The following is a 26,030-nucleotide window of genomic DNA, read 5'->3' as shown; positions in this document are numbered from 1 at the left end:
CAGGGGTTGAGTCATCCAGTTTCTCCACACCCTTACCAGCATTTTATGGCACTATTTTTTAATTTTAACCATTATGATAAATGTGCAGTGATATATTATTGTGGTTATAATTTGCATTCCTCTATTGGCTAAAAACATTAAACATCTTTTCATATGCTTACTTTTCAGATGCTTGTGTTTAACCTTACTCCACCTAAACATTTGAGGAGTGTGAAGGACAGGAGACATAGAGATTTGCCTTGATTAAGGCAAATAAAACCCTACCAGATTTTCATTTCCAAACACAGTCCTAGACAGAGATAAGAGAGCTGGCAGTTTGCTCCATTGTTTATTAGAGACCTAACATTCATTCTAAAACAGAGGCATTTTACTAAAATGCAGCCAGCCTTAATTATAATGGCACTCCATGGAGCTAGGCGGAAGTACTGGTGAATTTTTCTGAGTTGTAATTCTATACTAGAAAGCATATCTTAATTTTAAACATCCTTTATGACATTTTATTTGGAGATACTCCAGTTGGCCTCTTTAATCTGCAGTAATCTATTCATGTGCTAAAAGTAAATATATTTGGTGTGTTTGTTTGTTATGGAAAGTGATTTTTACAAATGCATTTGTTTAATTTTTAGATTATTTTTAAAAAGCTTTAATGCTAAGTCTCTGAAAATAGCTAAATGCAATTACCCTCACATTTTTATTATTATTGCAACTAGACATTTGGTCTCTTCAAATGTTTTACCCATTTCTTTAACAGGTTGATTTAGTGAATATTGGAAGTACTGACATCGTAGATGGAAATCATAAACTGACTCTTGGTTTGATTTGGAATATAATCCTCCACTGGCAGGTAAGAATCCTGATGAATGGTTTCCTTTTGGATAACATTAATCTTGTTTTTTAATTTTTACCCTTGACGTGTGAAACAAACCTGTATTTCTAACAATAACAAACCCTGCTCCATAGTGCTGCTTTTTAGATTGACACGACCACGTCATCTGAAATGTTAAAGATCATTACGGTATAAAATAGGGTCTGGTACATTTACAGGAATAGTTTTCAAAATTTTATTTCATTGAGTTAGGTATAAGGTAAAAATACAAAGCCCCAATCATAGGTGGGTCATTGTTTTCACAAATGTATGTTCTATAACTTGTCTATAAGTTAATTTACATAGCTTTGTAAAAAGAAAGGTATTTTTTATTTTAATCACTACAAAGGAATGAGGCTTTCTCAGCCTTGGGTATTCTCAACATAGATTTTTGCCAATAAAACATTAGTAGAATATGGGTATCTCTATCAATAAATGTGTTATACATACAAACTCCATAGTGTGATTTGGAAATTATTTTTAAGTCACCTGAGCATAGGGTCTTCCGACTGTCTATTTGACCTGCAGAATGGGTTGAAGGATTTGTGGAAAAGATACACACACCCGTGTGTGTGTGTGTGTGTGTGTGTGTATATGTATATATGTATATATAGTATATATGCGTGTATATATATGAGTGTCTATATATACACACATATATACAATATGCGTGTGTGTGTATATATACACACACACTCATATCCACACATTATATATGTGTATATATATACACACTCATATCCACACATTATATATGTATATATAAGACCAACATGAACTTATATCCACGAATATTATCCACTCATTGTATACATATACATAATATTATAATACATAAACATAATATATATACATAATCATACATGAACTTATATCCACTAATATTTTCCACTCATTGTATATATATACATAATATTAGCTCATTATACACATATATAAAAATATGTATGTATATATATATACCAACATGAACTTGAATTTAACCTTCCACCTTTACCATCTTAGTGGCATTTGGTATATTGCCACCCCTGTTCTGGGCCGTAGTCCCTTCACTATCAAAAGAGTAAAAATAAAAATAAATGTGTATGTATTTCTTATCACGATTAAGTGGGAGAATATTTGCAAGGCACTCAGTGTAGTGTATACCACTTTTATTTGAGGTGTATCATGTGACTTGTATTGATTGCTTGAAGTTTTCCACTCATTTAAAAAATTTGGAGGCTGAGAAACAACTGCTATTTTTACTGGTCGGGATTACTTGTTTATAAATCAGCTTTTTTGAAATGTAATTGTTATACCATCAATGTACTCATTCTAAGTGTAAAATTCAATTTGCATTAATCTGGTTTAGTTCTGATTCTTGGTAGCCTCTCAAACTATTGTGAGGGTTGAATAATTCCCCCCCACCGAGTTCATTAACATTTGTAGGATATTTACAGAGTTATATTGCCATCATAGCAATCTAATTTTGGCACTTTTCCACCACCCTAAAAAGAAGTTTCTTCTCCATTTACAGTCATTTTTCACTCCCACCCTAGCCCTAGGCAATTGTCTATCTATTTCTGTCCATATATATTTGCCTTTTTGGATATTTTATATCAATATAATACTTGTTGTTTTGTGTCTGGCTTCTTTCACTGAGGGTAATAGTTCAGATCCAGCCCTATTGTAGCAGATATCATGGCTTCATTTGGTAAACTTGAATTATTATTATTATTATTATTATTTTTTTGAGACAGTCTTGCTCTGTCGTCCAGGCTGGAGTGCAGTGGCGCGATCTCGGCTCACTGTAAGCTCCGCCTCCCAATTTCCCGCCATTCTCTTGCCTCAGCCTCCTGAGTAGCTGGGACTACAGGCGCCCGCCACCACGCCCGGCTAATTTTTTTTGTTTGTATTTTTAGTAGAGACGGGGTTTTACCGTGTTAGCCAGGGTGGTCTCAATCTCCTGACCTCGTGATCCGCCCGCCTCGGCCTTCCAAAGTGCTGGGGTTGCAGGCGTGAGCCACTGCGCCCGGCTTGAATTTTAACTTGAAGTGTAGATTGCTCTTGCTCAGAGTCAAATAGTGAGTAGACACAAAGTGTACCTATTCAATTCAGCAGCCATGTTGTTCTCCTGATTGGCCCCCGTGTATTTTTATTCCAAATTATCTTAACAGGCTTAATGCTATTTCACAACAGTAAGCGGGGAGAGGGGAAGAGAAAGAGTGGGAATTAATATGTGCTGGCAACAAAGAATAGCTCATATGAGCCTTAAGTGAGCCCAAGTTGGCCGATTTTCAGCCCGTTCCATAGAGTGATGGTGTCAAATAGAACCAGGAAGCAACATACCCCATCTCTCCCCAAATTGCTTTTCATATGTTGCTCAGTACTTCTCAAAATACCTTGAGGAAGGAACACTTTTCCCCTAATCCATTGTATGTAAGATAGAATCAAACCAAAGCGTTACAAAAATAAGACGCCCAACACCCAAGCTTCCTCCTTTATTATTAAATACAATAGACATAAATGGTACTCTGTAAAATCGCTACATAAGTTTCTTGATGCGCTCTCAATTGTTGACTTTATCTTATGGCATAGTAACAAATAATTCCTAGAGTGAATCCAGTTTGCAGATCCCACTTTGTGTAAGACCAATGTAAGTTTTGACAAAGCCAGCAGAAGAACTCAAGCATGTACAGAGGTCCAAAAGGCACTCTGAACTGTATTTGTTTTTTATACTATTTCTTATATGATCTTACCATTTTAAAAAATATCCTGAAGCCCTTTCCAACTCCATCTGAACTAGTCCAAGATAAGCTTTCAAGACTATTATGTCTGATAATTTCTTCATTTGCTTGCAAGTTGTTTATTTTTTATTATTATTTATTTATTTTTTGAGACGGAGTCTCGTTTTGTCACCCAGGCTGGAGTGCAGTGGCGCGATCTCGGCTCACTGCAAGCTCCGCCTCCCGGGTTCACGCTATTCGCTTGCCTCAGCCTCCCGAGTAGCTGGGACTACAGGCGCCCGCCACCACGCCCGGCTAATTTTTTGTATTTTGTTTAGTAGAGACGTGGTTTCGCAGTGTAAGCCAGGATGATCTCGATCTGCTGACCTTGTGATCCGCCCATCTCGGCCTCCCAAAGTGTTGGGATCACAGCTGTGAGCCACCGCACCCAGCCCATTTTTTATTATTAGCATGTGGAGGCGCTTTTGCAATGAGGAATATCAGAAGGAATGCTTTTTAAATCTTTCTTTGTCTGAGACCTCTCTTATAGCCTGTTGTTTTTCATTTATGCCCTTGAATCACAATATCCTTGAGACTGCAAGACTGTAGACTCTTCCCAGCCTCTGCTTACTTATCTCATCTCTCTCTTATATCACACTGCCCTGTTCTAAAACTATTAAGCACGCTTTGAAAAATTATCTTGCTCAGTGTTCTTCATCATAATCCAGTGAATCTAAAAATGTTGTGTGTTTTTTTTTTTTTTTGTACACCAACATTACATATTTTTCCTTCCTATTAAATGGTAGAAGCCCTTGAATTTCAGCAAAGATTAAAGGACATTCTGGTCAACTTAATGTATATTCTAGATCTATCAAATAAAGAGCAGCATTTAGAGATAGAACCATGTTGGCCCCTTTTTCTAATGCCACATAGTATGTTATTAATAGTGCCATGGAGGACTTCTCATTGACCTTGTGAAAACTCAGGAATGCAAACCCTGTTTTCCTATTACTGTTTTTCCAGTGTCCATCTCAAATAAAATTGCTAGCCTAAAACAGTAACGCATATTTTGTAGCATAGGCAGCTTTGAACAAAATTGCAAAGCATATAACGTGTGTTTGGCATCTTTTTCTTCCTTCTTAAGTGCAATCCATTTTTTCCAGAGTGCTAAACTTGGCTCTGGCAACCAGTTGGTTATAAAAACAAATCTTGCTAACAGTGGTGAGCTATCAGAAGTCAGGTCCATACTTTTACTGGACAATTTAAGGGATGTACTTAATGGCAACGCTAATTCACTTTAGAATGTTCATATTATTGATGCAATTTGCAATTACAGGAGAATGATGACGTTTGCACTGCTGAAAGCCATCCCTGTAAATTCCTGCCTACGAAGTCACTTCTGTGCAAGACAGTTCTTGCTCTGCTCTTCTGCAGAGCTTCACAGAAACTATCCTTACCGTATAAGATTATTCCTACCCTCTTCATTTCTATTCCTCTGCTGCAACTTCTTTTAATCACAGTCTGGGTTCTGGGGAGTAGACTTCGGAGTTGAGTTTGGCAGGCAGCATGTTTATTAAGCCATGCCCTGGAAAAAAAAAAACAACAAAACAAAACACCTGTAGAAGGGCAGAGGTGGCAGGAGTGGAAAGAGGAAGAACTCTAGCTGTGACGTAGACCCTATGACATGCTTATTCAAACCCCATAGACAACTTGCAGCTAGGATGACCCCTCGCAGCTAGGATGATCCCTCAGAGTTGTCTCAAATGGGGTTAAAATGGCTGAGTGTTTATACTACTCTCCTTCATCAGTCAATAGATGTGGGTTGCCCTGGAAAGGGTGCGACATTGGCTGGCAGGACTCTGCAACTCAGGTGGTACCTGAGAGAACTAACAACTAGAAGCTGCCTGACCAGAGCTGGAGCAACAAGCCCTTCCTTGAAGGTCAATCTTGCTGGTGCATCTCCATGTCCATTATGCCTTCTTGGCCCAGTTAACTCTTAGTCATTTTTAAAAATCACTGCTCAAAGACATTTCAACTTTTTTCTTTCTAAAAATTGATTTATAGTTGTATGTGCGCACACACAAATACATCTGTTTAAATTGAGCCTCCTTTAGAGACAGTGAGACCTGAGGACGGGACAGTTTTCTGTTTACAGGCTCACCTTTGGGACCAGCTCAATGATTTTTTGATAACTGCCTTTTATGTAGGAAAAGGAAACATGATTATCATACATTGCCCTTTATTATTTTTTTTCTGAGCAACATTTGCACCTAAGTAGAAGCAATAACAGCAAGGCTGAGGCTGATAAGCTGAATTAGTGACATAATGATGCTATAAAGGAGTTTTCGATTGAATACTTTGTTGTCCTTTAACATTATGCACATAGAGGGCAGACTGGCCAAGCGTTTCACAAATGAATCACATTCATCATTGGAGGATTGCTTGATTATTGCAAATCCATTACCACCGTTAAGCCACTATCTGCTGATTCCAACCCTACTTCAGCAGAGGACACAAAATACACCTCCTGCAGTCACTGCACGTAAAGGTTGAGCAGTTTATAATTTTAGAATATGAGACAAATTACATAATTATTTGACCTGTATTCACTGAGTAACTGACTAAATAAGTAGGTCAAGAAGGAATTAGGAAAACTGGATAATCCACTCCTAAATAATAGACTTAGTTATCAAGGGATTGTGACAGATACATGCAAAGATTTCATATCTCCAAATCATTACTGTGTTTACAAAGCATCATCTCAAGTCTTTTAAAAGTATGTTAAAATGAGATTTAGCAGTATATCCTAAAATTTGCATTTACTTTTTAATAAAAAGATGACTAACATTGGAGATGTTAAAATATGCATTTACCCCAAAGACATTTGTTAACTTCTATATGGATGAAAAAGTAAAATTGTCATATTTAGAATGCACAATAAATATTCATCGTCTGATCAAATGTAGATAGTATGTGAACCTTAACCTTCCCAGAAGGAAAGTGCTTAGTGGTACAGACTAATTGCTTTTACATAGATGTCTTCGTCCAGCATCTCATAAGGGGCTTAGATTTAAAAAGCAGTCTTTAATAAATAATAATTCTTTAATAAAAGATGTAGACAGTTTTTTCTATGAAGTGTCACTGCATTCATGAAACTTAGAAAAAATGCTTAGAATGGATTTCTGCCTCAGATGACTCAGAAGAATTAAACTTGATAATCTGTTGAATAACATCTGCACATGCATGAAGCCTATGAGAGAATCAAATACTCGGAAACCAATTAATGAAAATAGAACCAAGGTTACACATGTACAGATCTTAGGGATAAGTATTTCCTTCCTTTGTTGTTTTTTTTTTTTCTTTATTTTAGGTAGGCAAACATTTCTGTCTTCTTTTCAGTTCAGCCAATAAATATAACTTAGGTTAAATGATGGTGTGAAATCAGGGGTTTTATTTGACCATATTTTGTACGTTGATCTTACATTAACCTTGCATATAAGATACACAGAAATGAGGCCTAGAAAAGGTTAAGCAACTTGTCCAATTACCACAATTAATAGCAAAGGCAAAATTTGAGCATATACTTAAAAAACAATTATCCTATCTATCCTATTCCTCCTATCCAAAAAGTATTTTATATCTTAAGTCCTTGGTTAACAATAAGTCTAATGTTTTATACACTGTCTTCTCTAGCTTGTTCATTGAAAGCTAATAGGTGAGCAATTCTATAAACAGTAAATGTTCAGTCTAATATGGCAGAATCCAGAAGTAACAATGAACACATTCAGTAAATGGTATGGCATAGATAGCAATGAATCAGAATAGACTCCTAGCCTTTTAGAATAGACTTCACTTCTGGTAGAATCTATTATATCTCATTACTAATTGGCCCTAAAATTTCTGTTTATCACTGAAGATCAAGGACATTCATGTTTAAGTTTGCATGGTTCTTGCTCAAGGAATGCGTTTTCTTAAGAAAATTTATTTCCACATGTAGGTCAAAAATGTAATGAAAAATATCATGGCTGGATTGCAGCAAACCAACAGTGAAAAGATTCTCCTGAGCTGGGTCCGACAATCAACTCGTAATTATCCACAGGTTAATGTAATCAACTTCACCACCAGCTGGTCTGATGGCCTGGCTTTGAATGCTCTCATCCATAGTCATAGGTAAGAAGACTACTGAGACATTAAATAACTTGTAAAAGTGGTGATTTAGACTCTGATGACATATTTTTCCCCAGTATGGTTCCAGATCATGTCCTACTTTACAACATGTTATGTACATTGACCACATTGATCTAACTTCCGTTGGAATGAACTAATTAAGAATATTTTCCAGTGTTTTATGTGATACATGTAATTCAGTTGTTGAAACATTAACATTAGTGGAGCGTGAAATTGGTTATGGTGGAGGGAGAGTAACAATATGTTTGACACTGGGACTCCCAGTAAATCCAGGTTGTATTCTAACTTTGCTGAGAATGGTGTTGGTCTTTTTATACAGGTAATGTGTTTGTATAAGCCTAAACTATACAGCTAAAAATGGTTCTAGATCTCATGTGAGTAGTTGTAGTTAAATTAATTACCATCATCAGATAAGTAGTGTGGAGAAAGAAACATTTGTCTTATCAGATACACACTTTGATATCAAACACCATAAAGCCCTGTATACTTTGTTCTAGTTCAGGGTCATAAGATGCTCAGAGCATTTTAGCAACCAAGACAAAGAGCAGAACACAATTAATTCTACGACACAGTGTTCAGAATACCAAAAGAAACAATTGCTCTGGAACAGCAAATCAATTGCTATAAAGCAAGAGAGAGCTCTTTCGTGGATCTTAATAAAAAGAATTCATTGTAATACAGTGAACCAAAGTCCTTAACTATATTCCATTCAACATTATATTTCTTAAGATGTAAAAAAAAGATTTTTTTTGCTTTTCTTGTGTAAAGTTCAGTAAATGAATTAATAACAGTTCCAGAAAAAGCAAAGTAGTGTAGGAAATATATGTGTATATGTACACATACACTTATAGATACAATATATAATATATACTATACCATATATACTACACCATTTATACTCTGTGTATATATGTGTATATGTGTGTATATATATATACATGTGTGTGCGTGTCTATATATACACATATATATATACACACATATATATACACACATATTAACATTAGTGGAGCGTGCTCCACTAATTAACATATGCTCCACTAATGTTAGTGTGGCATATATATATTATATATATATATATATTATATATATATGCTTGTGTGTGTGTATTTTGAGAGAGAGGGACTACAGTTACTCTCTTTTGGTCTTCCTGTTACCCGTTTCATGTACCCAACTCAGGGCTAAATGCATTGCCTAATTAACTGTTTAAAATGTCACTGGACTGCATCTTGCCTAATTTTTGGTGCAAGTTATGTTTTCTCACTTTGATTTTTTTCTTTTTGACCACTCTACCGTTTTCCTATGCCAATCCTGCTTCTAGAAAAGCTCAGAATATGAATTTTCTCTATGGTAAAACTCAGTCCAAGAGCAAACACGCTTCAAATAAGCATCTTTGGCAGGTGTCTTGCTCCAGCTGGATTTAATTAACCCCATCCAGACTGGGTTTCCAGGTGAATTACTCAGCAACCTGATTTTAGAAAAGAGGCAGACATGCATTCAAACCTCACGTTAAGCAATGTTAACACGTTGTTTTTCGTATGACAGAAGAAAAATTTTCCACAGCCTCAATACAGTTAGATGAGAAGGGATAGAGACATTCTGTCTGTGTTTTAAGTTATGCAGCCACATGCTTAACACTAAGGGCCTGAAAATATTGATTTTGCTGTTCATGTACACATTTGCAGATGAATAAAAATATCAAGGATCAGGTTATGTGGTCCTTGTTGGCTCTCTAACATTTTTCGTTTCAAGTGGAAGACTTCAATCCTGCAAGTATGTTCACACTCTATATTTGTTAATATTCTTTTTCATGATTTCTGAATACATTTGTAGGTAATACAGTAAACATACCCAAATTGCCCTGCTTTATCTGTCCCTGACCCACTTTTTCTCTGTCAAAATATCCTCATTTGTATACTCTGTCCTGTCATATTGGATGAATCATCAGTAACTCTCTCTTTTTGCATTACATGGTTACATTTCAAGAGGTTCTTCACAGTTGTTCAGTGCTCTTTCATGAATCATCTCCCCCTTCTTTTTGTATTTGGCAGATGTTCATATTCTTTATCTAAAGAAAAAAATGGTTGAACTCTCTGTTCCAAAGCGATTGTCACTGGCACAATTAGGAATGTCATGAGGTGCCCTCATTTCAATAATTGAGTGGCTCAACTATACAGAACAAAGACATGTAGTTAATACAGAGCATACGGATTGACTAAGGGTCATGGCAGTTAAAAGTTGTGTGATAAAACACAAAGTCCACTACAGTACCCTTCAAAGGAAGCCAGAGTTCTACTTTTTGTGTTAAAACCCAATGATAATCGATTAGAAATATGTACAAAAGATGCAGATAAAATTACAATAACTAGAAAGTTACAATTGTCTTCCTAAATCCTTATTTTAGTGTATTACCACAGCAAATTAGAAGAAAACGGAACTAGAATCAGGAGCAAAGGGAAAACAGAAACACAATGTGTCTTCATGACCCCAATCTTAGTATCACATTTCAATTCTTAGATGCAGTCACTGTCAGCTACTTATACTTTGGTTCCTGATGGTTATAATAATATGTGTGATAATGTTTCTACTTGTTGACAAACTAATTTCTAACAGTATAGGTATTTACTCCATAGTATGAAGGCCAGCCATATTACCTTTCATCCCCAGGTATTTCCTAATTTTATTACTTATAATCATTTTATTCCTGTAATTTTTGCTTTTATTACATTAAATGGTATGAGTATACCTCATTTTAAATTTTTACCAAGTTTAGAAAGGAACTTTTGACCAATACGAAAAATGAGAAAATCATCACCCATCGTTGCTCTCGCCTCTTCTCCACCTCCCATTTCGAATTACATTATGTTTGCATCAGTAGTATTTGTAACGTTTATATCATTTCTGTAAAGATAGGTGTTTTTGGCTTGAGTCTGTAAATTGAAAATACATCACTCTTCTTATATAAATGTAATTAACATTACTGCAAAGTAATAGAAACGAATGTTTTGAAACAATTATTATTTTGTAGACACGGTTCTAGGTAAAATAATCAAGTTCCATGATGTAGATGCTGTTATTTTACCCATCTCCCAAATAGATAAACTGAGTCATAGAGAAGTTATGTAATTTACCTAAAACTGTTTGGCTAATACGTGGTAGAGCTAGGATTTAAATTTACACTATCCTAATCATGGTGTTGATTTTATTAAAAATCCGGTGATCTTTGGTCGCAAGTTAATAAATTATGGTCCAGGTTAACATTAAATGCTGTGTGGGTTTCCTCCATAGTTGGTTAGTTTTACAATTTTTATGCATTTGAAAGTCATAGATATTTAAAATGTTAATTAATTTTAATAGTATAAAAGAATTCAATTCATTTTTAATGCTGGACGTGACCTCAAAGGCCATTCGGTGCAATGCTTCTTTTTTCAATGAGAATGCCAAAGCTCAAATAAATTATATGACTTAGATAAGGTCCACACACTCAGGTGGTTAGTTAGTGGCCAAGGAAAAGGGGAAGGTAAGACAAGGGAAAACAGCACGAATACATAAGCAATGCTCTTTTTTCTCATCATACTCATTTTAACCTTGTATACTGTGCCATAGATGAGAAAACTAGTTTCTCATATGTTCCCACCTATGTTCTTTTTCTACTCCCATTGCCTACAGAAAAAAATGAAGATAAGGCAGAGGGGCACATAGTGAACTTAAAAGTCCCCTAAATAGTCTACGATTTTTAAATTTTTTATGTTTTTCCTAACCAAGGCATTATCCAATTTGTAAACATGCTATTTTCCATAAGCTTGTTAGCTGTTAGGGGTATTTTGGAAATATGGAGGGATTCAATTTCCTAATAATTGTAAAAATTCTGGTGTATTAACTAGAGTAGAAGCAGTTAAGAAGAAACAAATCTGTACCTTTATTTACATTTATTTATTTATTTTTTTGAGATGGAGTCTCGCTCTGTTGCACAGGCTGGAGTGCAGTGGGCCAACCTTGGCTCACTGCAACCTCCACTTCCCAGGTTCAAGCGATTCTACTGCCTCAGCCTCCTGAGTAGCTGGGACTGTAGGCACGGGCCACCACGCACTGCTAATTTTTGTATTTTTAGTAGAGTTGGAGTTTTAGCATGTTGTCCAGGCTGGTCTCGAAATCCTGGCCTCAGGTGATCTGCCCATCTTGGCCTCCCAAAGTGCTGGGATTACAGGCGGGAGCCACTGCGTCTGGCCAATTTTGAATTACGGTTTTAGAAAATAATAGCTAACCTACCTTTGTAACTTTTTTTGTTTTGTTTTGTTTTGTTTTGTTTTGCATAGCATGACCTCTTAAACAGGAGTCCATTAATAGATTCAAATATCCTAAAACTGTGTGTAGATTCTGTTCACAGATATGGAGAGTTTTTTTGTAGGAGTAGAAGTTTCATAGCTCTCAACAGATTGTCAAAGGTGTCTGTGATTCAGAATAGGTGAAGAACCACTTTACTAATGATTTCCAGTGCTGTTGGGATAAATTATAATTCGTTAACAGCCAACACCTTATGCAAACTCAGACAGTTTCTTTCTCTTAAACCTATGTCCCACCACTTGATACTTAGAATCTTCCAATGGAGCCAGGCCTGTGAAGTCTTGATTATCTGAGCATGTTTTGCTTTTTTCCTTCCCTAAGAACTTTAATTCTCTAATACTCACACAACTTAGAATTCTGTTATCAATACTTTTTTTTAATGAAGTCCAAACGTCTATTTTATCTGCCTTTCAGCCTCAGAAAACTTTCTTGACCTCTTCAGATTTTACAAAACATTTTCTTATTGTCTGTGTTTTTTCACATTTAGAGTTTCATTAATTCATATGGCTTCTTCATTTTTCTTGCTCATTAAATTTAAAATCCTTGTAAGACAAGAACTGCCTCTTACACTCCTTTGCATTTTCTCTATTATCAAGTAACATGGTATGTATGTTGCATGTGCTCATCCATTCTCTCGTGTAGTTGATAAATATTTGTTGAGCCTTTATTATGTGTCAGGCTGGGTTTTCAGCAGTGAACAAAACAGGCAATGAAAGATTGTACATTCTAGTGGAAGAGAAAAATATAGAGAATAATTTGATTAAATTATATGATACGTTAAATAGTAAGTGTTAATGAGAACAGTTTAAAGCAGATAAGGAGAAAGAAAATAAGTAGATGTGAGTTTGATTTGAGGCATGCAATTTTCTTTCATTTATATATTTAGGAGACTAGTTCTTGCTCAGTAACCCAGGCTGGAGTGCAGTGGTACAATCATGGCTCACTATAGCCACCCAGGCTCAAGTGATTCTCCAACCTCAGCCTCCTGAGTAGCTGGGACCACAGGGGCATGCCAGCACACTTGGCTATTTTTTTTTTTTTTTTTTAAAGTTGTAGAGACCAGGTCTCACTATGTGGTTCAGGTTGGTCTCTAACTCCTGGCCTCAAGCAAATCCTTCAGCCTCAGCCTCCCAAAGTGCTTGGTTTACAGGTGTGAGCCAAGGTGCCTGGCCAGCATGCAATTTTAGATAGGACTTGGGCAGGGAAGAACTTTTCAGTGATGTGATTTTCGAGTAAAGACCCAGTTGAAGTAAAGGAGTGAGCCATCTTGATGTCTTCGAAAAGCAAATTCCAAATCCAAGTGCAGGAAACTATGGATCCTGTTTATGGAATATGAGGAAAGAGACAAGAAATGAAATCAGAGAGTTAATAGGGACCTGGACCCTGTTGGACTTCGTAGATCACATGAAATACGTAATTTTTACTTCCCCTAAAGCAGAGATTTGAGAAGACGGATATGATGAAACACGTTAACAGATCACTCTGGCAACTCTGCTGTGCACTGATTAACACAGGCAAGAGTGAGAGAAGAGGGAACAGTTATCAGGCTATTGTGATAATTCATGCAAGATAAAATGGATTTTGGACTAGAGTGATGGCAGTGAAGATAGTCAGAAACAGTCAAATTCTGAATATATTTTGAATTAAATGTTGTGTGAGAGTAAAATAGTCATTAAGGATGACTCCAAGGGTTTTTATCTGAACAACTGCAATTTTAAGCATGTTGTTCATTATTGAGGAAGGGAAGAACAGCAAGAAAAGTAGGTAGGTTTGGGGGAGTGTGATGAGGATAAATATCAGAAACTCCGTTCAGGACACTTGAAGCTTGTGATTACTAAATGGAGATAATGAGTATGCAGAATCTATAATTTGAAGTTTAGGGAAGAGGTCTGGGTTAGAGATATAAAACTGGGCATTACCAGTAAATGGCTGGTATTGAAATCCACGAGACTGGATGAGATAGATAAATTTTTGTTGCTTGGATAAGGTAGCATAGATTATTTGTCGTCTTCAGGATTTTCTTTTTTCCCACATCTTTACTGATGTATAATTGACAAATAAACGTTGTATGTATTTAAAGTATACAACCTTAGCCTTCTTTCTTGATACAGGGTCTCACTCTGTTGCCCAGGCTATAGTACAATGGCACGGTTATGGTTCACTGCACCCTCAACCTCCCTGGGTTCAGGTGATGCTCCCACCTCAGCCTCCTGAGTAGTTGGAACTGTAGGCATGTGACACCACACCCAGCTAGTTTTTCTTTTTCTTTCTTTCTTTCTTTCTTTTTTTTTTTTTTTTGTAGAAACAAGGTTTCATCAAATTGTCCAGGCTGGTCTGGAACTTCTGGGCTCAAAGGATCTGCCCACCTCCGTCTCCCAAATTGTTGCAATTACAGGCATGAGCCACCATACCCAATGAGATCTTCCATTACAGTTATGACTTGTTTAAATAGAAATGTTTTAAAGGGTGAATGAATACACTCAAGACTTAAGGACTATGGGCATGGGTTGTCAATGAAAATTAAGCATGGAAGTAAATCTCATGGAACATTCTAGATTGATTTATATTTGTCTTTGTGTATGTGTGTGTGTGTATGTGTTTTAGGCCAGACCTATTTGACTGGAATAGTGTGGTTTGCCAGCAGTCAGCCACACAACGACTGGAACATGCATTCAACATCGCCAGATACCAATTAGGCATAGAGAAACTACTTGATCCTGAAGGTTGGTAAATTTCTGGACTACCATTGCTTTTAGTATAGTAGAGTTTAATGTTTTCATCTGAGACTTGTCATTTTTACACAAAATAGAAAACTACATATCTTAAGTTTTCCAATACTGTAGATATATTTAAAATGTTCAGCCTTCTTGCACTATATTATGAATTGTCTTATTTAATTCTAGTTCTCAAAATACCAGTATCTAAAATTGCAGTGAAGACTTTGAGGAAAAAAGCCTTCAAAATGTATATGCCCTATGGATGGAGCATACTGCATTTGGAGTGCATCGACGCCAAATAATTATAAAAAGTTAATGTTTTGCTTATGCTACCAAGAGATTTGATAGAGTAATCAGCTATAATTAATTAGCTACTCTTGCCAATTTCATTCATATACTCTATAAAAGGCAACATGGTTTACTATTTAAATCAGGAAATCTATTCCTGCCACTACTTCTGTTGTAATTTTTCACTCTGGGGAGATCCTCTGTTGGATGGTTACTCATTTTCTGCTTCTTTAGTTGATAGGCAGAAGTGTATTTATATTTTTATTATATTACACTTAAATAACTTTGACTCTTATCTCTGGTGCTATGTAGTCATACCTTCCAGACATAGAGATTACAGGGATAATAACACTGTGACTTCTACTCTTCTTCTAGCCTGTGAAGTACACTTTTTGCCATGCCAATTTTGAAATGGTAGTCTCTGTTCTGAATTCTCAAGGCTTTACTACACTCTAAAATCAGAAGTTGCAAAAGTGAAGTCAGTGGGATTGAAGATATTTGGGTAGAGGCTGTTCTACAATAGAAGCTGATAATTAAATGTTTTTGGGAATATTAAATCAATTTCATCAATTCCAAAACAGGAGATCTTTCAATATGAATGGTAGGTCCCATCAAGAAAAGCTCAAAAATGACCCAGAAGACAGCATTTGGCCAGTGAATTTATTATCAACCAGAATCTAGTCCTTAGTTTTGCAGATGCAGAAGCCTGATTGCCTCAGATCATCTAGCAGATTCATATTGGGGTGGGAGGATTTATCTTTAAGTTTAAAAAGTGATATATAAATAAAAATGGAAATTCAGTAATTTTAAATGAGATATAACAAGCAGCAGAATACTCACATACAATTGACAAATATATTGCTCTTGATAAGCACATGTACTTGGGAAAGCAAATTACAATAAAAAATGTTATTTTGTAAAGTTGGGATCAGATTAAGTTGACTTGAAATGTTTCTTCTCCTTTGGATAATGCATGGCTGAACACTGAATATTGTAACCCCTTTTTATTGCTTCTATACATGATAGTATCCCTCCTACCCCTGTTTTTAGCTCTAAGGGAGAAACTATTAATCCTACGTCCTTAGTTTGCAGTATAGGGGAGGGTTACTTTACTATTGACTCCTAGTACACATTTGTATGTTTTCTCTTAGTTCAGTGAGGTAGAAAGGGCAGATGTAATGAAAATACGGACTTCAACCCCTGAGGATAAAGAGCTATAGCGTATGAATTTGAAAGATAAGTCTGTTAATATGTTTTTGTTTTTTATCGAATCACATATGGTCAGTTCCCATTATTGGGATGTATGCTCTAGTTATTCTTGTGTGCGTCCTATCCTTTCATAAAACAGGAAGAGAAGATTTAAAATAGATACTTTTCTTATTAAGTGACAAAATGGCTTTTGACCTCTAGCGCTCCTTTGAACTTACAGAATAGGAGTGCCTAAATGGGCATCCACATCATAATCAGAAAATAGGTTAATATATACACCTACGTATATACCCACAAAAAATTTAAATGAAAACAATTTTAAAAAGTAGGTTGACGAGCCTGTAATCAGAAAAAGACAGGTGCATGAATAGTGTATTTTATAGCTAAAAGAGTCTGGTATACCTAACTCCATATGCTCTCCTAAGTGGGAAGTATATGTAGAAAGGTACATCGTATAGCCTATAAGATCACCATTTTACTGTCTCAAACTTCAACAATTTAAAATCAACAAAATGTAATATGAAATACAAGCTGATGAATGAAGATCCAGCCACTGCTTATGGTCTCGTTTTGCCAATAAAATCTCAGATCTGTAAAGCCTTTCTATATATAGACTCTTCCAATTCAAAGAGCGTCTTATCACTTAAACGGGTTTCCTGTTTATTTGCGTAGAGGTGTTTATAGTATTCTCTGATGGTAGTTTGTATTTCTGTGGGATCAGTGGTGATATCCCCTTTATCATTTTTTATCGTGTCTATTTGATTCTTCTCTTTTTTTCTTTATTAGTCTTTCTAGCAGTCTATTTTGTTAATCTCTTCAAAAAAATACCTCCTGGATTCGTTGATTTTTTTTTTTTTTATGTCTCTGTCTCCTTCATTTCTGCTCTGATCTTAGTTATTTCTTGTCTTCTGCTAGCTTTTGATTTGTTTGCTCTGGCTTCTCTAGTTCTTTCGATTGTGATGTTAGGGTGTTGATTTTAGATCTTTCCGGCTTTCTCCTGTGGGTATTTAGTGCTGTAAATTTCCCTCTAAACACTTCTTTAGCTGTGTCCCAGAGATTCTGGTACATTGTATCTTTGTTCTCATTGGTTTCAAAGAACTTCTTTATTTCTGTCTGAATTCCGTTATTTACCCAGTAGTTATTCAGAAGCAGATTGTTCAGTTTCCATGTAGTTGTGCGGTTTTGAGTGAGTTTCTTAATCCTGAGTTCTAATTTGATTGCACTGTGGTCTGAGAGGCTGTTTGTTATGATTTTCATTCTTTTGCATTTGCTGAGGAGTGTTTTACTTCTAATTATGTGATCAATTTTAGAATAAGTGTGATGTGGTGCTGAGAAGAATGTATATTCTGTTGATTTGGGGTGGAGAGTTCTGTGGATGTCTATGAGGTCCACCTGGTCCAGAGCTGAGTTCAAGTCCTGAACATCCTTGTTAATTTTCTGTCTCGTTGATCTGTCTAATTTTGACAGTGGGGTGTTAAAGTCTCCCGCTATTATTGTTTTGGAGTCTAAGTCTCTATGTAGGCCTCTAAGAACTTGCTTTATGAATCTGGGTGCTCCTGTATTGGGTGCATATATATTTAGGATAGTTTGGACTTCTTATTGCATTGATCCCTTTACCTTTATGTAATGCCCTTCTTTGTCTTTTTTTTTTTTTAATCTTTGTTAGTTTAAAGTCTATTTTATCAGAGAATAGAATTGCAACCCCTGCTTTTATTTTTTTTTGCTTTCCATTTGCTTCGTAAATATTCCTCTATCCCTTTATTTTGAGCCTATGTGTATCTTTGCATGTGAGATTGCTCTCCCGAATACAGCACACCAATTGGTCTTGACTCTTCATCCATTTTGCCAGTCTGTGTCTTTTAATTGGGGCATTTAGCCCATTTACATTTAAGGTTAACATTGTTATGTGTAAATTTGATCCTGTCATTATGATGCTAGCTGGTTATTTTGCTTGTTAGTTTGTGCAGTTTCTTCATGGTGTCGATGGTCTTTACAATTTGGTATGCTTTTGCAGTGGTTGGTACTGGTTTGTCCTTGCCATATTTAGTGCTTCCTGAAGGAGCTCTTGTAAGACAGGCCTGGTGGTGACAAAATCTCTCAGCATTTGCTTGTCTGTAAAGGATTCTATTTCTCCTTTGCTTATGAAGCTTAGTTTGACTGGCTATGAAATTCTGAGTTAAAAATTATTCTAAGAATGTTGAATAATGGCCCCTACTCTCTTCTGGCTTGTAGGGTTTCTGCAGAAAGATCTGCTGTTAGTCTGATGGGCTTCCCTTTGTGGGTAAGCTGACCTTTCTCTTTGACTGTCCTTAACATTTTTTCCTTCATTTCAACCTTGGTGAATCTGACGATTATGTGTCTTGGGGTTGCTCTTTTTGAGGAGTATCTTTGTGGATGTTCTCTATATTTCCTAAATTTGAATGGTGGGCTGTCTTGCTAGGTTGGGAAAGTTCGCTGGGATAATATCCTGAAGAATGTTTTCCCAGGTATACTAATCAAACTTAGGTTTTGTCTTTTCACGTAGTCCCGTATTTCATGGAGGCTTTGTTCATTCCTTTTCATTCTTTTTTCTCTAATCTTCTCTTCACACTTTATTTCATTAAGTTGATCTTCAGTCTCTGATATCTTTTCTTCCGATTGATCGATTGAGCTACTGATACTTGTGTATGCTTCATGAAGTTCTCGTGCTGTGTTTTTCAGTTCCATCAGGTCATTTATGGTTTTGTCTAAACTGGTTATTGTAGTTAGCAACTCCTCTAACCTTTTTTCAAGGTTCTTAGCTTCCTTCCATTGGGTTAGAACATGCTCCTTTAGCTTCGAGGAGTTTATTACCCACCTTCTGAAGCCTACTTATGTCAATTCGTCATACTCATTCTCCATCCAGTTTTGTTCTCTTGCTGGTGAGGAGTTGTGATCCTTTGGAGGAGAAGAGGTGTTCTTGGTTTTGGAATTTTCAGCCTTTTTGTGCTGGTTTTTCCTCATCTTTGTGGATTTATCTACCTTTGGTGTTTGACATTGGTGACCTTCAGATGGGGTTTCTGAGTGGATGTCCTTTTTGTTGATGTTGATGCTATTCCTTTCTGTTTTAGTTTTCCTTCAAACAGGCCCCTCTGCTGCAGGTTTGCTGGAGTTTACTGGAGGTCCACTCCAGACCCTATTTGCCTGGGTATCACCAGCAGAGACTGCAGAACAGCAAAGATTGCTGCCTGTTGCATCCTCTGGAAGCTTCGTCCCAGAGGGGCACCTGCCAGATGCCAGCCAGAGGTCTTCTGTATGACCTGTCTATCGACCCCTGCTGGGAGGCATCTCCTAGTCAGGAGGCACGGGAGTCAGGGCCCCACTTGAGAAGGCAATCTGTCTCTTAGCAGAGCTCCAGTGCTGTGCTGGGAGGTCTGCTGCTGTCTTCAGAGCCAGCAGGCAAGAACGTTTAGTCTGCTGATGCTGCACCCACAGCTGCCCCTTCCCCCAGGTGTTCTGTCCCAGGGAGATGGGAGTTTTATCTATAAGCCCCTGACTGGGGCTGCTGCCTTTCTTTCAGAGATGCCCTGCCCAGAGAGGAGGAATCTAGAGAGGCAGTCTGGCTACAGTGGACTCTGCCCAGGTTGAACTTCCCAGCGACTTTGTTTACACTGTGAGGGAAAACTGCCTACTCAAGCCTCAGTAATGGCGGATGCCCCTCCCTCCACCAAGCTGGAGCCTCAGGTCAACTTCAGACTGCTGTGCTAGCAGCGAGAATTACAAGCCAGTGGATCTTAACTTGCTGGGCTCCGTGGGGGTTGGATCTGCTGAGCTTGACCACTTTGCTCCCTGGTTTCAGCCCCCTTTCCAGGGGAGTGAACGGTTCTATCTCGCTGGCATTCCAGGCACCACTGGGGTATTAGACTCTCACACAATAATAGTGGGAGACTTGAACACCCCACTGTCAATATTAGGCAGATCGATGAGACAGAAAATTAACAAGGATATTCAGTACTTGAGCTCAGCTCTGGACCAAGCAGACCTAATAGACATCTACAGAACTCTCCACCCCAAATCAACAGAATATACATCCTTCTCAGCACCACGTTGCACTTATTCTAAAATTGACCACATAATTGGAAGTAAAATACTCCTCAGCAAATGCAAAAGAATGAAAAATCATAACAGCCTCTCAGACCACAGTGCAATCTAATTAGAATGCAGGATTAAGAAACTCAAAAGCGCACAACTATATGGAAACTGAACAAACCTGCTCCTGAGTGACTACTGGGTAAATAATGAAATTAAGGCAGAAATAAAGAAGTTCTTTGAAACCAATGAGAACAAACACACAATGTACCAGAATCTCTGGGACACAGCTAAAGAAGTGTTTAGAGGGAAATTTATAGCACTAAATGCCCACAGGAGAAAGTGGGAAAGATCTAAAATCGACATCCTAACATCACAATTAAATGAACTAGAGCAGCAAGAGCAAACCAATTCAAAAGCTATCAGAAGACAAGTAACTAAGAGCAGAACTGAAGGAGATAGAGACACGAAAAACCCTTAAAAAAAATTCAGGAGCTGTTTTTTTTGAAAAGATTAACAAAATAGATGGCTAGCCAGATTAAAAGAAGAAAAGAGAGAAGAATCAAATAGACACAGTAAAAAAATGATAACGGGGATATCACCACTGATACCACAGAAATACAGACTACCATCAGAGAACACTATAAACACCTCCAAGCAAATAAACTAGAAAAGCTAGAAGAAATGGAAAAATTCCTGAACATATACACTCTTCCAAGACTAAACCAGGAAGAAGTCGAATCCCTGAATAGAACAATAACAAGTTCTGAAATTGAGGCAGTAATTCATAGCCTACAAACCAAAAAAAGCTCAGGACCAGACAGATTCACAGCCGAATTCTACCAGAGGTACAAAGAGGAGCTGGTACCATTCCTTCTCAAACTATTCCAAACAATAGAAAAATAAGGACTCCTCCCTAACTCATTTTATGAGGCCAACATCATCCTGATACCAAAACCTGGCAGAGACACGACAAAAAAATTTTCAGGTTAATATCCCTGATGAATATCAATGTGAAAAGGCTCAATAAAATACTGGCAAACCGAATCCAGCAGCACATCAAAAAGGTTATCCACCAAGATAAAGTTGGCTTCATCCCTGGGATGCAAGATTAGTTCAACATACAGAAATCAATAAACGTAATCCATCACAGAACCAATGACAAAAACCACATGATTATCTCAATAGATGCAGAAAAGGCCTTTGATAAAATTCAACACCCCTGCATGCTAAAAATTCTCCATAAACTAGGTATTGATGGAATGTATCTCAAAATAAGAGCTATTTATGACATACCCACAGCCAATATCATACTGAATGGGCAAAAGCTGGAAGCCCTCCCTTTAAAAACTGGCATACGACAAAAATGCCCTCTCTCATTACTCCTATTCAACATAGTATTGGAAGTTCTGGCCAGGGCAATCAGGCAAGAGAAAGAAAGGGTATTCAAATAGAAAGAGAGGAAGTCAAATTCTCTGTTTGCAGATGACATGATTGTATATTTAGAAAACCCCATCATCTCAGCCCAAAATCTTCTTAAGCTGCATAGGCAATGTGAAAAAAGTCTTAGGATACAAAATCGATGTGGAAAAATAACAAGCATTCCTATACACCAATAATAGACAAACAGCCAAATCATGAGTGAACTCCCATTTACAGTTGCTACAAGGAGCATAAAATACCTAGAAATCCAACTTACAAGGGATGTGAAAGACCTCTTCAAGGAGAACTACAAACCGCTGCTCAAGGAAGTAAGAGAGGACACAAATGAAAAAAACATTCCACCCTTATGGATAGGAAGAATCAATATTGTGAAAATGGCCATACTGCCTAAAGTAATTTACAGATTCAATGTACTCCATTATGCTACAACTGACTTTTTTCACAGAATTAGAAAAAAAGCTACTTTAAATTTCATATGGAACTAAAAAAGAGCCTGCATTGCCAAAACCATCCTAAGCAAAAAGAACAAAGCTGGAGGCATCATGCTACCTTACTTGAAACTACACTACAAGGCTACAGTAACCGAAACAGCATGATACCGGTACCAGAACAGATATATAGACCAATGGAATAGAACAGAGGCCTCAGAAATAACACCACACATCTACAACCATCTGATCTTTGACAAACCTGCCAAAAACAAGCAATGGGGAAAGGATTCCCTATTTAATAAATGATGTTGGGAAAACTGGCTAGCCATATGCAGAAAACTGAAACTGGACCCCTTCCTTACCCCTTTTACAAAAATTAACTCAAGATGGATTAAAGACTTAAACGTAATACCTAAAACCATAAAAACCCTAGAAGAAAACCTAGGCAATACCATTCAGGACATAGGCATGGGCAAAGACTTCATGACTGAAACACCAAAAGCAATGGCAAGAAAAGCCAAAATTGACAAACGGGATCTTACTAAAGAGCTTCTGCACAGCAAAAGAAACTATCATCAGAGTGAACAGGCAGCCTATAGGATGTGAGAAAATTTTTGCAATCTATCCGTCTGACAAAGGGCTAATATCCAGAATCTACAAGAAACGAATTTACAGCAAAATAACCCCATCAAAAAGTAGGCAAAGGATATGGACAGACCCTTCTCAAAGAATACATTTATGTGGCCAACAAATATATGAAAAAAAGCTTATCATCACTGGGAATTAGAGAAATGAAAATCAAAACCACAATTAGATACCATCTCATGCTAGTTAGAATGGTGATCATTAAAAAGTCAGGAAACAACAGATGCTGGAGAGAATATGGAGAAATAGGAATGCTTTTACACTGTTGGTGGGAGTGTAAATTAGTTCAAACATTGTGGAAGACAGCGTGATTGCTCAAGGATCTAGAACCAGAAATACCATTTGACCAAGCAATCCCATCACTTGGTATATACCCAAAGGATTATAAATTATTCTATGCATATTACAGCCCTGTTCACAATAGCAAAGAGTTGAAACCAACCCAAATGCCCATCAGTGATAGACTGGCTAAAGAAAACGTGGCACATATACACCATGGAATACTATGCAGCAACAAAAAAGGATGAGTTCATGTCCTTTGCAGGGATGTGGATGAAGCTGGAAAACATCATTCTCAGCAAACTAATATAGGAACAGAAAATCAAACACGGCATGTTCTCACTCATAAATGGGAGGTGAACAACGAGAACACATGGATGCAGTGGAGCATCACACACTGGGGCCTTTTAGGGGTTGGGGGGCTAGGGGAGTGATGGCATTAGGGGAAATACCTAACATAGATGATGGATTGATGGGTGCAGCAAACCACCATGGCACATGTATACCTATGTAACAAACCTGCACTTTCTGCACATGTATCCCAAAACTTAAAGTATAATAATAAAAAGTTTCTTAAAGTTTACTTATGGCTGCAAAGAAGATGAGGATTTAGCATAAGTCTTCTATTTTTAAAATATGTCAATTCTTGCCATTGTGTTAGGGAAACCCCCAAATACACATTTATACATTTTTGCTCAGCATTTTTCAGGAGATAATCTCAATGATGATTCAAAGAAAAAAATAATAATCATAAGAATTTTTATTTATTGACTGCTTAGTCACAAAAGACAGAACACCATCTTTTGAAGTCTCAGACTTAGAACACTCTCTTCAATAGATTTACCAGGCAAAATTTGTGATTCATGCCTGTATAGTAATTGCTTTTGTGATGTTTATATTTTTATTTAACCAGATATTGGTTCTTTACCTTATGCATGATGTCGGCTATTCTCCAAAGAAATTTCATTTTAAATCTGTTATGCCCCTTAGGAGAATAATGAAACATTTGGGGAGAATTTTATTATTGGGGGATTGAAGCTATATTTGGTTTAAGAAATACCTGCCAAATAATTCTTTGAGAATTTTAAACATAAGCTTTGTTGATAGAATTGCTTTATAAATTAGGAAGTCATTGAAACCTTGTAGGATTTCATATATAGAATTTGATATGCTTTGTTTGGCCTTAACTGGCGTTTTGAGGCCTGAGGTTTAGTTTTAAGTGGAATTGCCTTTTAAAATGAGTAGCAGTAGGCATTAGCATAAGCGATTTCAGGAGCTGTTTCTAGTGTTTTTAGATGCTAACATATGCAAAAATAAGTACATCTAGGGTAAACTTAATAAATTATGTATGTTTATGCTCATAGATAATAGGTATATCTCCTTAAAAATATCCTTTTGTGAATCAGACAATTCTCTTCCCGTTATGATTTCTCTATAAGATAGTATATTCTACATGCGTTGGTTGTGGGTTTCATATCCATTGTTTCTCTGAGTTTCAAACAGATTGGTTTGTTTGCCAGTCCAAAAAAAAAAACTCCTCTCTATATTAAGAGAGTGCTTTGTCAGCTTTCCCCTGTGAATAACAAAGTGAGGATGTTCTCTTTAAAGGAATAAAAAAAAAAAAAAAAAAGGGATAAAACATTGTACCTGTTCTAGATGTCTTTTGAATATTAGTGTAGAAAGCCATTTCCATTTAGGATATGAAATATGATATGGAAATGTTCTTTCTTATTTAGCAGGGTAACTTTAGAACAAAAATGAATAATGACAGTCAAATTTGACCAAAAAAGAAAGGACACTAGGACTCGAGAGAAATTTTTGTATCTTCAAAATGACGTTTACAAACCTGTTAGGGTTTGGTTTTAATCCACTTTATTTTGACTTCCTGAGAGTGGTGACACGGATTCTATTTTCTGCTTGGCTAATCCCTGCATCACTCTTCAGTTGTTTTTATAGCCTTCTTTTCCAAGAATTAGCTCTGCCTGTTGGAAAGTTTTACTCCTGGAGTGAATGGTTTCAGACTTGACTTTGTATGCATGCAGGATTTTAACCTACAGAAATAATCATGGAAAGATATATAGAATTTGCTATAAAAGAGAAGAATATCTTTAAGGTCTCTTATGTTGGGTTTGACATCAATTGGCTGAACAAGGGCTGTTTTAACTTTTTTCCGCCTGTGCTGTAATCATCACATTTTGATACCATAATGGCAAGAAATGTTAATAAGTAGTTTACACAGGTTAAAATTGAGAGGGTTAATTCTCAGGAGGATTAGAATTAATTTAAATAAATATTTTTGTGAACATAAACACTAATTTTATATCATTTAGATTGATTTTTGTCTAGAACTCATTATAGAGTACCTTGTTTTCAGAAAATCTAACGCGATTGCAATATATAGCTGTTCCTTCTCTATATATGGTATTTCAACTATAAATTCTTACTGTAAATATTTCAGACAATTTAGAGTCAAACTCTCTGCAGTTGAAAATGTATTTCCTATGTATTTAAGAAAATATTTCACTGGCACTTACATGAATGAAAAATGGCCATTGCCTGATGACAAAGTAATATATACCAAATAGGTATGATACAGATGATTATATTAACATTCAGATATTATTGTAGCAATTTCCTCTTCCCTGATGGGGAATCTTGAAATTGCTCTTCATAACAAAAATTAAGACATAAATGTTAACACGTATTTCCCAGTGGCCTAAAAGTTAGAAGAGGCATGAGAATATTCCTGTGTGTACTCTTGATGTTCTGTCTTCTACATCTTTCTCAGTTCAGATACCATAAAAAACTGAGTATTTTCTGGGCAGTTGGAACCAATCACTAAAAAATGAAAGCAATTTTTGTTCTCCTT

The 26,030-nt window shown here is 36.6% G+C and overlaps 1 protein-coding gene across 4 annotated transcripts in view; it reads left to right on the top strand.

Annotated features, from left to right (window-relative positions):
* The window catches only part of DMD (dystrophin), a 2,105,574-nt gene that overhangs the window by 385,820 nt on the left and 1,693,724 nt on the right, over positions 1 to 26,030 (top strand). For all 4 annotated transcript variants that reach the window (XM_054470954.2, XM_063660502.1, XM_054470953.2 and 1 more), the window contains exons 5-7: positions 752 to 844; positions 7,568 to 7,740; positions 14,707 to 14,825. In XM_054470954.2, the coding sequence (XP_054326929.1) occupies positions 752 to 844; positions 7,568 to 7,740; positions 14,707 to 14,825 (385 nt within the window). The remainder of the gene's footprint in view (positions 1 to 751; positions 845 to 7,567; positions 7,741 to 14,706; positions 14,826 to 26,030) is intronic.

Source organism: Pongo pygmaeus, chromosome X (assembly GCF_028885625.2).
Source record: "Pongo pygmaeus isolate AG05252 chromosome X, NHGRI_mPonPyg2-v2.0_pri, whole genome shotgun sequence".
NCBI lineage: Eukaryota > Metazoa > Chordata > Mammalia > Primates > Hominidae > Pongo > Pongo pygmaeus.
This window is presented reverse-complemented; position numbering and strand designations above follow the sequence as displayed.